At 57.4% G+C, this 12,870-nt stretch overlaps 1 protein-coding gene across 1 annotated transcript; it reads right to left on the reverse strand.

The window, feature by feature from the left end:
- Positions 1-1,162: 1,162 nt before the first annotated feature.
- On the reverse strand, positions 1,163-11,250 carry BAK1 (BCL2 antagonist/killer 1). Its single transcript, XM_058039764.1, has 6 exons — positions 11,171-11,250; positions 7,593-7,680; positions 5,096-5,231; positions 4,876-5,019; positions 2,370-2,550; positions 1,163-1,279 (listed from the first exon to the last, which is right to left on the reverse strand). The coding sequence occupies exons 2-6, from the start codon at positions 7,648-7,650 to the stop codon at positions 1,175-1,177; spliced, it is 624 nt and encodes a 207-aa protein (XP_057895747.1). The 5' UTR covers positions 7,651-7,680; positions 11,171-11,250; the 3' UTR covers positions 1,163-1,174.
- Positions 11,251-12,870: the final 1,620 nt, after the last annotated feature.

Consider the following 12,870-nt stretch of genomic DNA (forward strand, 5'->3'; position numbering starts at 1 on the left):
GCTGCAAAATTTGGTTATTCTGTTAAAAAAAGAGGCAGGGACAGGAGAAACGGGAAGAGTTAAAAATCCAGGCTGGTCCTGCTCAGCCTGCAGAGGGAGAAGAGGGAGGGATCCTTCATCTGCAGCTTGGGCAGGACAGGGAACACCCAGCCTGAGCTCCCTGCTCTGCAGAAATCAGGTTTGGGATGGGAGAGAGGAGCTGGCTCACCCCAAAATCACTCAGGCACGGTCAGGAACAGAACCAGCACCAATCCCTGCCCAGAGGAGCCTGGTGCCCGCTGCAGGGGTGACTGCAGCTCCAGTGGCTCCCAGTGAGAGCCAGGGAGCCCAACTGGGGCAGGGACACTGCCTGTCCTGGCACCCGCAGGTTTTAGTGCCGGGGGAGATGCTGGGGCTCCCCCAGAGCTGCAGGGCTGCAGCCAGGAGGGTTTGCGTGGAAAAGGGTCGGGATTGTCCATGGAGAGGCTGGGAAAGAGGCTCAAAGTGGTGGGAAAGACTCAAAGTGGTGGGAAAGGCTCAAAGTGGTGGGAAAGGCTCAAAGTGTGGGAAAGGCTCAAAGTGGTGGGAAAGGCTCAAAGTGTGGGAAAGGCTCAAGTGCTGGGCTCAGGAGCAGCAGGATTGGAGCAGCCAGGGCTGGGAGGGATCACCCCGGGGCACAGGGATGGAGCTGTCAGTGATGGGGAGGGGGCTCTGCTCCTCTGTCAGTGATGGGGAGGGGGCTCTGCTCCTGCCCCGGGGGCACAGGACCCACCAGGGGCACACTCTGGCATTGTCACACGCTGCCACTGGGGCATTGTGTGCCACATTGGCATCGTCACACCTCTCTGCTCCTCCAGAGCAGCTGGGGGCACAGGGATGTCCCAACCCAGAGATGTCCCATTCCAAAGATGCCTTATCTCAGGGATGCCTCCTCCCAGAAATGCCCCATCCCAAAGATGTCTCCTCCCAGAAACAACCTGTTCCAGAGATGTCACCTCCCAGAAATGTCCCCTCCCAGACATCTGCCCTCCTCAGCCCCTTTTTGAGGCACCAAACCCAACAAAGCAGAGCCCCCCCCCGTCCCCATTCCTCTCCTGGGGGTGCAGAGCCCCCAGCCATGCTCTCTCCTGGGGGTTCCTGGGGTCCCCCCAGCCGCGGGGGTGTGGGGCAGAGCAGGGGGTGCCCGGTGCCCCCCTCAGGGGGTGAGGAAGCGCCGCAGCACCAGGTGCCCCAGCACCACCACCACGGCCACCACCAGCAGGTACTTCACATACACATTGTCCAGGTTCTGCACAGCCTCCTGCCAGGGAGGGGACACGGGGGGGTCAGTCCTGGCAGTGTCCTCGACCCCCAAACCTCAGCCTCTGACCCTCAATCCCTGACCCCTTCAGCTACCCTGCCCCTGACCCCAAACCTGCCCTCCTGACCCCGAAACTATACCCCCCTGTCCCCAAGCCCTGACCCCAAAACTGCCCCCAAACCCTGCCCCTTGCCCCCAAGCCCACCCCCTGCTTCCAAACTCTGCCCCCAAAACTGCCACAAAACTGTCCCTAAAGCTGCCCCCAAAGCTGTCCACAAACCCTGCTGCCTCCCCCCAGAGCTGCCCCCAAAGCTTCCCCCAAACCCTGCTGTCTGCCCCCAAACCCTGCTGTCTGCCCCTAAACCTGCCCACAAAGCTGCTCCAAGACTGCCCCCAAAGCTGCCTGCCCATAAACCCCAAACCTGCCCCTGAGCTGCCCCCAAACCCTGCCACCTACTTCCAAACCCTGCCCTCTGCCTCCAAAGCTGCCCCAAAACTGCCCCCAAAGCTGGCACAAGACTGCCCCCAAAGCTGCCCTCAAATCTGCCCCCAAAACTGCCCCCACTGCTGTCCCCTGCTCCCAAACCTTGCTCCCTGCCCCCAAAGCTGCCCCAGAGCTGCCCCAAACCTGCCCCCAAACCTGCCTCAAACCCTGCCCCCAAAGCTGCCCCTAACCTGCCCTCGACCTGCCCCCTGCCTCCAAACACGCCCCCTGCCCCCAGAGCTATCCCAAACCTGCCCCCAAAACTGCACCAAACCCTGCCCCCAAAGCTGCCCCTAACCTGCCTCAGAGCTACCCCAAGCTGTCCCAAACCTGCCCCTAAATCTTCCTCAAACCCTGCTACCTGCCCCCAAAACTGCCCCCAAAACTGCCCCCAAACCTGCCCCCAAACCTGCCCCCAAACCTGCCGCAAACTTGCCCAAACCTGCCCAGAGCTGCCCCAAACCTGCCCCAAACCTGCCCAGAGCTGCCCCAAACCTGCCCCAAACGTGCCCAAATCTGCCCAGAGCTGCCCCAAACGTGCCCAAACCCGCCCAGAGCTGCCCCAAATGTGCCCAAACGTGCCCAGAGGTGCCCCTGTGCGCTCACCCATCCTCCCTGCTGCACGATCCAGCGCGCGATGTGGTGCTGCAGCATGAACTCGCCGACGTAGCGCGCGATGCGCCGCAGGAAGCCGCTGACGCCGTGCTGCCACACGTGCATGGCCAGGCGGTACCCGAAGGCCAGCAGGGCGATCACCCGGCCCCAGTTGATGCCACTCTCAAACAGGCTGCAAAAAAAAAACACCTCAGGAGATGGCTGAATTCCTGCCCTGAGCTCCCAGCTCGGAACTGGCCGGGGCAGCGGGGTCAACATTGAGGAAATGGCCCCAAAATTGTAGCAAGAAAAGCTTGGGTTGGATGTTATTGGAATATTTTTCCTCTGGAAGGGTTGGCTGGCCTTGGAACAAGCTGGGGAATCTTGAGCAGTGCAGTCAACATTGAGGAAACGGCCCCAAAATTGTAGCAAGAAAAGCTTAGGTTGGATGTTATTGGAATTTTTTTCCTCTGGAAGCGTTGGCCAAGCTGGAGGATCCTGAGCAAAATGATCAGGATTGAGGAAACGGCCCCAGATTGTACCAGGAAAAGCTTAAATTGGATATTATTGGATTTTTTTTTTCTCTAAAAGGGTTGGCCAGCCTACACTGGGGAATCTTGAGCAGGGCAGTCAACATTGAGGAAATGGCCCCAAAATTGTAGCAGGAAAAGTTTAGGTAGGATATTGTTGGAATTTTTTTCTCTGGAAGCGTTGGCCAGCCATGGAACAGCTGCCTACACTGCTCAGTCTTGAGCAGTGCAGTCAAGACTGAGGAAACGGCCCCAAAATTGTACCAGGAAAATTTTTTATTAGATATTAAGGATTTTTTTTTCTCTGGAAGGCTTGGCCAAGCTGGAGGATCTTGAGCAGTGCAGTCAACATTGAGGAAATGGCCCCAAAACTGTAGCAAGAAAAGCTTAGGTTGGATATTATTGGAATTTTTTTCTTCTGGAAGGGTTGGCCAGCCTCGGAACAGCTGCCTACACCACAGAATCTTGAGCAGGGCAGTCAACATTGAGGAAATGGCCCCAAAATTGTAGCAGGAAAAGCTGAGGTTGGATATTATAGAAAATCTTTTCATGGGAGTTGAGAGAAGTGACTCAGAAATGGAGCCACGCTCAGAATTTTCCATGGGAATCCAAACACTGCTGGGAAAAAGAGGCTCCACAACAGTTTGCAAATTTACCTGAGTGTGACAAGAGTTAAGTTACCTGAGTGTGACCAGGACAGGGACAGGGGTTAATTTAACTTACCTGAGTGTGACAGGGGTTAATTTACCTGAGTGTGACAAGGACAAGGACAGGGGTTAATTTAATTTACCTGAGTGTGTCCAGGACAGGGACAGGGGTTAATTTAATTTACCTGAGTGTGACAGGGGTTAATTTACCTGAGTGTGACAAGGACAGGGACAGGGGTTAATTTAATTTACCTGAGTGTGACAAGGACAGGGACAGGGGTTAATTTACCTGCGTGTGTTGCCGCCTCAGCCAGCACGGCTGCCCGGATAGGGGAGCAGGAAAAGGACAGAAAGGAAGGAGTTAAACAGTGGAGAAAAGAGGAATTAGACACAAACACCGAGCACAGGGACAGGGCTGTCACAGCCAGAGGTGTTTGGAGCACTGACAGGAGCCCAGAGACCCATCCTGCCTGAGCTGGGTGGGCACAGAACCCCTTGGTGCCTCCTCAATCCAAACTTCCCTGGGAAGTCCTGGCAGGAAGGTTTCCAGGTCTGTGCCCTCACTCCTCACCTGTCACTGTGCTTTGGGTGGCTGTCACCTGCAGGAGGCTCTGTGTGTGTCACCTGCAGGAGGCTCTATGTGTGTCACCTGCAGGAGGCTCTGGGTGTCACCTGCAGGAGGCTCTATGTGTGTCACCTGCAGGAGGCTCTGTGTGTGTCACCTGCAGGCTCTGTATGTGTCACCTGCAGGAGGCTCTGGGTGTGTCACCTGCAGGAGGCTCTGTGTGTGTCACCTGCAGGCTCTGGGTGTCACCTGCAGGAGGCTCTGGGTGTCACCTGCAGGCTCTGCCAGCCCGTGGAGCCACTCCCATACCAAGGTGTCCATGAGGACCAGCTTGGGTGGGGACTCTGAGCCACCTCGTGTGTGGCATCCTGCCCATGGTAGGGGCTGGACTGAGGTGGTCTTCAAGGTCCCTCCTGACCCAACCATTCCATGATTCCAAGATTTCTGTGACCATCCCACCTCCAACAAGCGTTGTTCCCTGGGATGTCCCAGCCTGGAGCAGGGGACAGCAGGAGCTGGTTGTGCCCCAGAGGGGGAGCTGGGACAGGCATGGGGGACATCCCCTGAGGGACCCCAGGCAGCTGGGCAAGGCCTGGGAGGGCACAATGATAGGAGCAGGCAGAAAACACAGGAATAACCCCAGGAAGCCTGAGGGCTGGAGGGTGAAGCTCAAACAGAGTGTGGGTTTAACCAACAGCACTGACCACATCCAACCTCCCCTTCACTTCTCCTGCAGGGGAAGCCCCCAGCCCAGTCCAGGAGCTCTGAGGCTTTACCTGGAGGCAATTTTGGTGAAGGTCTCGTAGGCGTTGTGGCGGGTGGGCTGCAGGATCTCCAGCATGGTGCGGAACTCGGGGTCGTAGCGCTGGTAGATGTCGTCCCCGATGATGGCCAGGCGCTGCCCCACCTGGCTGCCCGTGCTGGGGGGTGAGGAGGAGTCAGGCCAGGCTCCGGAGCACGGCCTGGCCCAGGGCAGGGGTGGGAGCAGGGATTTACCTCTCCAGGTCCTGCTGGATCTGCTCGATCTCGGGGTCGGGCGGCAGCTCCGCGCCGCGCTCCTGGCGCTCCTGCTGGTAGCAGTAGAAGGCGTAGCTGCGGAACACCTCTTCAGCCTCCTCTGCCACGCGGCCTTCTGCAGGGACAGACAGACAGACATCAGGCCATCTCTGTCCATTCTCAGGTTTGGAAGGGGCCATTCCCACAGAACCTCCTCCAGACCCACACATGTCCCCACAGAACCTTCTCCAGACCGACGCATTTGTCCTTGTCTCCATACAATCTTCTCCAGACCCCCACATGTATCCCTGTCCCCACACTACCATCTCCAGACCCACACATGTCACCACACAACCTTCTCCAGACCCACACAGGTCCTTGGTGTGTCCCTACACCCACAAAGCCTTCTCCAGATCCGCACATTTGTCCTTGTCTCCATACAACCTTCTCTAGACCCACACATGTCACCACACAACCCTCTCCAGACCCACACAGGTGTCTCTGCACCCTCACAGCCCTCTCCAGACCCACACATCTGTCCTTGTCTCCATACAACCTTCTCCAGATGCACACATGCCTGCACAGAACCTTCTCCAGACCCACACATGTCCCTGTGCCCACATAAACATCTCCAGGCCCACAGAAATGTCTCCAGACCCACACATGTCCCCACAGAACCTTCTGCAGACCCACACACATGTCTCTGTGCCCACATAAACATCTCCAGACCCACAGAAATGTCTCCAGACCCACACATGTTCCCACAGAACCTTCTCCAGACCCACACACATGTCCCTGTGCCCACATAAACATCTCCAGGCCCACAGAAATGTCTCCAGACCCACACATGTCCCCACAGAACCTTCTGCAGACCCACACCGGTGTCCCAGCCCCACTGGGGCAGGGAGTGTTTCAGCTCCACGGTGACAGATCCCTCATCACACACATTCCACAGCTCCAGGGAAGGTCCCCATGGGATGTCCTGGATTGGAGCTTGGTTTGGGCTGCTCCAGAAGCTCCAGGAGGGGACAGTGGCTCCCACAGCCCCTCTGAGTGACCCCACAGGGACCAGGAACACCAAACCCTGTCCCACCATCCCAGAAATCTCAGAAATCCCAGAAATGCAGACTGGCCACGCAGCTTTCCAGAATCTGCATTTCCATCCTGAGATCTTCCTGCCCAGGGCTGGGAAGTGAGGGCACAGCTGTGCTGGCAGTGCTGCCCCACACAGCCCATCCCAACCCCCAAATCACACCAAATCCTCCTCACAGGCTTTGCCAGCTGCTGCCACCTCCCTGTCCTGGCTGGACCTGCCATGCTCAGGTGACACCAGCAGAGCTGAAGGGAAAGGACAGCTCCTGTCACTTTTCCAGGGGTCGATTTCTGTTCCTAGACAAGGGTTTGTTTGGCCAACAGATCTCCAGACTTCCCCTCTCTTTCACTTTCTTACAGTTGCAGTCTGTGACGTTCCAAGGGGAGAGCAAGAAAATGAAACCAACTGAGTCAGAGTTTCAGGGAGAGGAGGGCAAACACTCAGCCAGACACAAGAGGAAATCTCTGCACCAAAAAAAAAAAATCCCTGGAGCTATTTTTAGGAACGCCAGGACAGGAGGACACATTCCCCCTTCCCACAGGTGCTGTTCCCATTGGGATTTCTTGGGATCTCTCCCACCCAAGGGATCTGGGTCAGGGTTTGCCTGGTGGCAAACAGTGCCAAGGGGAAGTTTGGAGCTGCTCAGGGATCTCTGGAAGGGAGGAATTGCTCCGTGTCTGCTCCATGTGTGATTTACCCTCCTCACCTGCCCAGCAGCACCAGGAGTCACCGTGTCCCACCCTTCACCTGCTGGGCTGAGCTGAGGGTTTTTCCTGCCAGCCCCACTCCCAGTTTCACCCAGTAACCAGGGCAGGGCTGGGCTGGGCTCACATGGGGACAGTGGCCCAGCCTGTCACCACTGCCCTGCCAGGGCACACAGCACCTGGTGTCACCCCAAGGCCACCCAGACTGACTGAGATCTGTGTTTTCCTCTGTGATTTCAACCCCAAACACCTCCCACTCTCTCATGCTCAGGGAAGGAAATGCACAACGCCAGGCAGCTCCCAGCACTTTGTTCTCTTCGTGCCTCCAATCCCACCTTGCTGCCCACCCTGACCATCCTATGCCAAGCACACAATCCTTGGTTATTTTGGATGGAAAAGAACCTCAAACCTTACCCAATTCCACCCAGGGACACCTCCCTCTAGACCAGGATGCTCCCAGCATTTCCCAAAAGCTCTGAGCACCTCCCAGTCCAATCCAGCTCCTTACAGAGCTGATCTGTTACCCCAGCACCTCCCAGTCCAATCCAGCTCCTTACAGAGCAGATCTGTTACCCCAGCCTTGCAAAAAGCCCTGGAGACAGGAAATCCCGTTTTGCCAAAGGAAAACAGCAGGGAAATGAATTAAGAAAACAAAGGTTTGAAGAGGAGAGGAGCACCCAGAGCCCCCAGAACCCTTTACCTGAGCTGAGCCCGTGGCTCCCCCGGCGTTCCTCATTCCCCTCATTCCCTGAGGCCATTGCAGAGAGCTCTGGGGATGGCAGCTTCACCTGGAAGGGGATGGAGATGGTGAGTGCCTGGAGGAGCCCTGTGGTCCCTCACAGCCCGAGGAGCAGAGCCCTGTGCTTTTATCTCTGCCAGAGCTGGTTCCTCCCCTGCAGAACACTCATTCTGTACGCACAGGAGGGATTTGAGTGCACTCTGACTTCCCTGGCTCCCTTTCTATAAGGATGCTGATGATGGTTTCGTTTTCTTAGGAGGGTGCTGATGTCATTTTTGTCAATAAAAGAGACCTCCCACCTCTAATGGACTTTCCTACTGCTTTCAAAAGTTGTGGGCTGCATCAGCTCCTGCTCAGCCCAGCCCACAGAGCTTTCCAAAAGTCAGGAACAAAAATTCCAGCAGCTCTGAGGCTCCCTGGCTGTGACCACACTGAGCTGCCTGACATCATCTTCATGAGATGAGCCCTGATTTCCTCCAGGACTCCAATTTCCTCGAATTCCCTTTGTTCTTTACATTCCCCCTCTCAGAAAATAAGAAAATTAAATAAATGGGAACTAAACACAAAGCTCATCTTTTCCCTGAAGTTCACAGGTGTCCTAAAGCTGCAGTTCAAGGCTCATCAGAGCTCCTTGAGGCCACAAAGTTCCTGTCAGGATTAATGGGATCAGGGCAGCTCCTTGCTGCTGTCTGACATTCCAGAGCACATTCCCAGCCCACATTTCCACTGAGGGCTGAGCTGGGGACTTTCCTCATCTGCACCAAAGCTGAAACACAATTCCTGACACCCCAAAATTTAAATTGCACCCTGGACAAAAATAAAGAAGTGCTGGGTAGGGATAAATAACCACCCATGGGTATGGGAGAAGTGCACAAGGTGGTTCAAGCTCATGGCTTCAAACTGGACATTGTTCAGAAGGAAAAGAAATGGAAGAACAGCCCATTTGCTGTGGGAGGGGGCCTGGAAGTGCAAAGCTGGGAAAACCACGAGGTCCTGCACAGCTGCACAGGTGCCTGAGCCTGGTGAGCAGGATGGAAATGCTGATTTTTCCTACACTCTCAGTTTGGAGGACAGGATTGCCCCCTTCCTCCCCAAACACAAAATCCCCATCCAAGGCAGAGCTGAGAAGGCAGTGAGGATCATCAGCTGGGACCAGGGGTAAATCCCTGGGAGAGCTGCTGGGCACTGGCCAAATCAGCTGCAGAGCTGCCTCTCCTGGCTCTCAGAATCACAGAATTCCCTATCCTGGGATGGTGCAGATCTTTTGGATGGTGTCCATGCTTTGGGGTGGTGCAGATCCCTTGGGATGGTGTCCATCCCTTGGGATGTACAGATCCTTTGGGATGTGCAGATCCCCTGGGATTACAGATCCCTTGGGATGGTGCAGATCCCTTGGATAGTGTCTATCCCCTGGGATGTACAGATGCTTTGGGATGGTGTCCATCCTTTGGGATGTACAGATCCTTTGGGATGTACAGATCCTTTGGATGGTGCAGATCCCTTGGATGTTGTCCATCCTTTGAGATGGTGCAGATCCCTAGGGAAGGTGCAGATCTTTTGGATGATGTCCATCCTTTGGGATGTGCAGATCCCTTGGGATGGTGCAGATCCCTTGGATAGTGTCCATCCCCTGGGATGTACAGATCCTTTGGATGGTGTCCATCCTTTGGGATGTACAGATCCTTTGGGATGGTGTCCACCCTTTAAGATGGTGCAGATCCCTTGGGATGGTGCAGATCCCTTGGATAGTGTCCATCCCCTGGGATGTGCAGATCCTTCGGGTGATGTCCATCTCCTCCTCCACTCAGGAGCCTCCTGTGCTTCCCCCTTTGCCATCCCAGCCCCTGGCCGAGCCCACCTGCACTGGGAGGACTCGGAGCTGTTCCGAAGCTGGGAGCAGCTCCTTGGAGCTGTGGGAACAGTGGGGATCTCCTCTGTACCCCACAGTGCCACTGCTGAGCAGGGTGTGCGTGCACCCAGTACAGAGCTCAGGATCCCCTGGAGCTTTTCCAGCTTGGCCTGTGGGGCAGAGGGCTGTGCCCACAGAGACCCAGGGCTGCCCAGGGGTGCCCGGGATGCCCAGGGGTGATGGTGACTTTTCCTGCCTGGGATGGGTAAGTGAGGAGCGAGGACTTCCTGGAGCACTGTGCTGCCTGTGCAGCACAGGAGCCCAGAGCAGATGACTCATGGTTTTCAACTTGAGTTTCGTTTCGGAAGCCCTGCAGTGTCCTTTGTTTTCGGTTTCCTTCTGGCCCCTGGCAGCGCTGTTTTCTCTGTCACACGTGATGCTGAGGCCCTGTCACTGCTGTCACCACCCTCAACCGGCCCCAAATGTCCATGTGGACTCCCAGAAGAGTTCCCTGTCCGTCTCTGCAGGGCTCAGGGTGCCTCAGGCCATCCTCTCCAGCTTCCAGAGCTGCTGCCCGTGCTCCTCCTGCTTCCCAGCTTCCCCGTTCCCCCTTTATTACAGGAACAAGGGTGTGAACCAGGAGGTGACACCCAGACACCCAGAGACTGCAGGAAATAAAAACCCTGGGGCTGCAGGAAATAAAAACCCTCCATGATGTGAGTCAGGGCTCAAAGCAGGGTGTCGGGGCAGCTGCAGGGTCTCATCCACACTACGAGGGTCCTGTAGGAGGCTGCAAGGGGTTAAAGCAGCTGCAATCCCGATACCCGAGCCCAGCCAGGGGCTCTGGAATCACCCCCTGACTGTTCTGAATGCCAGGAAATTGATGGAGCATCCCTTGGGACGAGCCTTGGCAGCGATTCCTGCAGGACAGAGATCCCACAGGATCCCTGACCCCATCCCTGCCCGGCCAGCGGGGCCAGAGCCGCTTCTCCCCCCTGCCCCTGCCCCAGGGCAGCAAAATTTGGCCAGTTTGGGGCCATTTGCCCAGTTTGGGGCTTGCCCAGTTTGGGGGTAGCACAGTTCGGGGGTTGCACAGTTTGAGGGGTTGAACAGTTCGGGGTTTGAACAGTTTGGGGTTGCCCCAGTTCGGTGGTTGCAAGTTTGGGATCTGCCCACCCAGCACGGCCCCAGGGTGGGCACAGGACCCCCAGCATCCACCCAGCCAAGGTCACCCCCAAACCGTGCTCGGGGGTCCCGGCGGGGCCAGCACAGCCACAGGCGCCGTGCCCGTGTCCGGGTCACCGCCCGGGCGTGGCGGGACGGGTGTCACCCGATCCCCGGCGGGGACAGCTGTGCCCACCGGTGTCCCCTGCCCACCGGTGTCCCCTGCCCTGATGCCGCGGGCACTGTCACCTCCCAGCTGGAAAAAAATCGGTTAAACGAGGAAAAATTCCCTTTTTGGGGCAGCTAAATTCCCTTTTTGGGGCAGAGACCCGCCCGGAGCGGGACCTCCAGCCCTGGCCCGGGGGTTTCTCACACCCACCGCAAACTTTGTCCCTGTCCCCCCTCCCGCACCCCGCACCCCGCACTGCCGCTCCATCCCTGCCCATCCCATCCCGGCCCGGAGAACGGGGATAACCCATCCCAGGAGAGTTTGGGGAGGGGGAAACGGGGGGGAAACTCCGCTCACCGCGTCCCGGCGGGTCGGGATGTCCCGGGAGCTACCGCATCCCTGCCGGGACCCGCTCCATCCCTCCGGCCGCTCCCTTCCTGCCTCCCGCCCGGGCAAAGGAAGCGCGCGGGGCCGAGGAGGAGGAGGGAAGAGAAGAAGAGGAAAAAAAAAATCAAGTAGAAACCCAACCCCAGTGACCATAGATAGAGCCGCGCTTTATTCAGATTTATTCAGCTCCCTCTAGAGGCACCAACCCCCGAGCTCCGGGCGAGTTTTTGGGGGGTTCTGGGGGTTCCTTGGGGGAAGCTGAAGCATCTCCGGGTCCCTGCGCGGCTCGGGGGGTGCAGGGTGCGGGGTTGGTACCGCACAGCCTGTGCCATCCCCGGAGATCCGCTCTCCCGCACGTCCTCTGCTCCTCCCTGGCTTCTCCAGGAGTTTTCCTCACGGCTGAACCTTAAATTCCTCCTCTGCCAGGCTGAGAGCCCGGTTAAAGTAACGATTTGAGAGTTTCTTTTTCCTGGGAAGGAACTTGTATCGATCCAGCAGGAAAAAACAAACCAAAGTCCCTGGTGGCAGAGGTGGCTCCCACCAAGCGCCTCGGGGAATTCGAAATCCGCGGAGATTTTGGGGAAATCGCAGCAGCTCGAGAGAGATTCAGCCCTGGAGGGCTCAGCAATCTGAACCCCAGCTGCTTTTCCTCTCCTCGCTGCTTGGGCCGCTGCCAGGGCGGCTGCTGGGGCTGGCAAATGCCAGATAAGCAGCAGAGCTTTGGGGCTGGGCAGAGCCCGAGTGCGATTATGGCATCACCCGAGCGGCAGGAGCGCTCCGAGGGATCTGCTCTGCCCCGCGATTGTTGGGATTCCTGCCTGGAATGGGTCCCTTGGCTCTGGAATATCTGGAATATGAGGATCCTCTCTCAGCCATTCCTGAGAGAAGTTCAGTTCCCACAGAGGGACGGGAGGTGACAGCTCGGGGGAGTCACTGTCCTTTGTTTTGGGATTGTTTTGGCCAGGTGAAGGTGCAGGGCCCCCAAAAGCAGAGGTGTCCCTGGGGAAGAGGCTCTGGAACACGAGCAGCCACAAAGGGCTTCAGGTGAGGGGGGTGAGAGGATGGGGAGAGTGGGGGATGCTCTGAGGAGGGTCCCAGGCCTTGGAAAAGGTGTAAGGATGGAGAACCAGGATCAAAACTGATCCCAGCTCTCCCATGGCCCCCCAGGGGTGTCCTGGAGGTTCTTCCATCCCTCCCAGCTGAGGAGGGAGTAACCTTGGGACCTGCTGGTCAGCAGTGGGCAGCCCTTGGCTTTTGGGGCTGCTTGGCCCGTTGGTGCCAGGCACATCTGCCCCGTGCCACGGAGCATTCCTGGAGCCCTGGGTGATGAAATGGCCCCCGGAGGGGGAAGGGTGGGAGCAGAGGGAGAGGTTTATTCCCAGCTCAGCTGCTGGTGTCAGTTCCATCAGAAGGGAGCTGCTGGACACTGTCAGCACTGACATCATCCCTGCCCGGCTCTGTTTCCACTGCAGGCTCTTGCCTGGGCACTGGGATGGAAAGCAAGGAGGAGCTGCTCCTGAGTGGGGCTGCAGAGAGCCCTGCACACCCCTGGGGTGTGCTGCTGCTCAGGAGCTGAGCCAGGACAGAAATTACCTGCCAGGGGCAGGGCCAGACAGGATTTCAGCAGAAATTCCTCCCCATGAGGGTGGGCAGGCCCTGGCACAGGGTGC

The sequence above is a fragment of the Melospiza georgiana genome, chromosome 23 (genome assembly GCF_028018845.1).
Source record: "Melospiza georgiana isolate bMelGeo1 chromosome 23, bMelGeo1.pri, whole genome shotgun sequence".
NCBI classification, from domain to species: domain Eukaryota; kingdom Metazoa; phylum Chordata; class Aves; order Passeriformes; family Passerellidae; genus Melospiza; species Melospiza georgiana.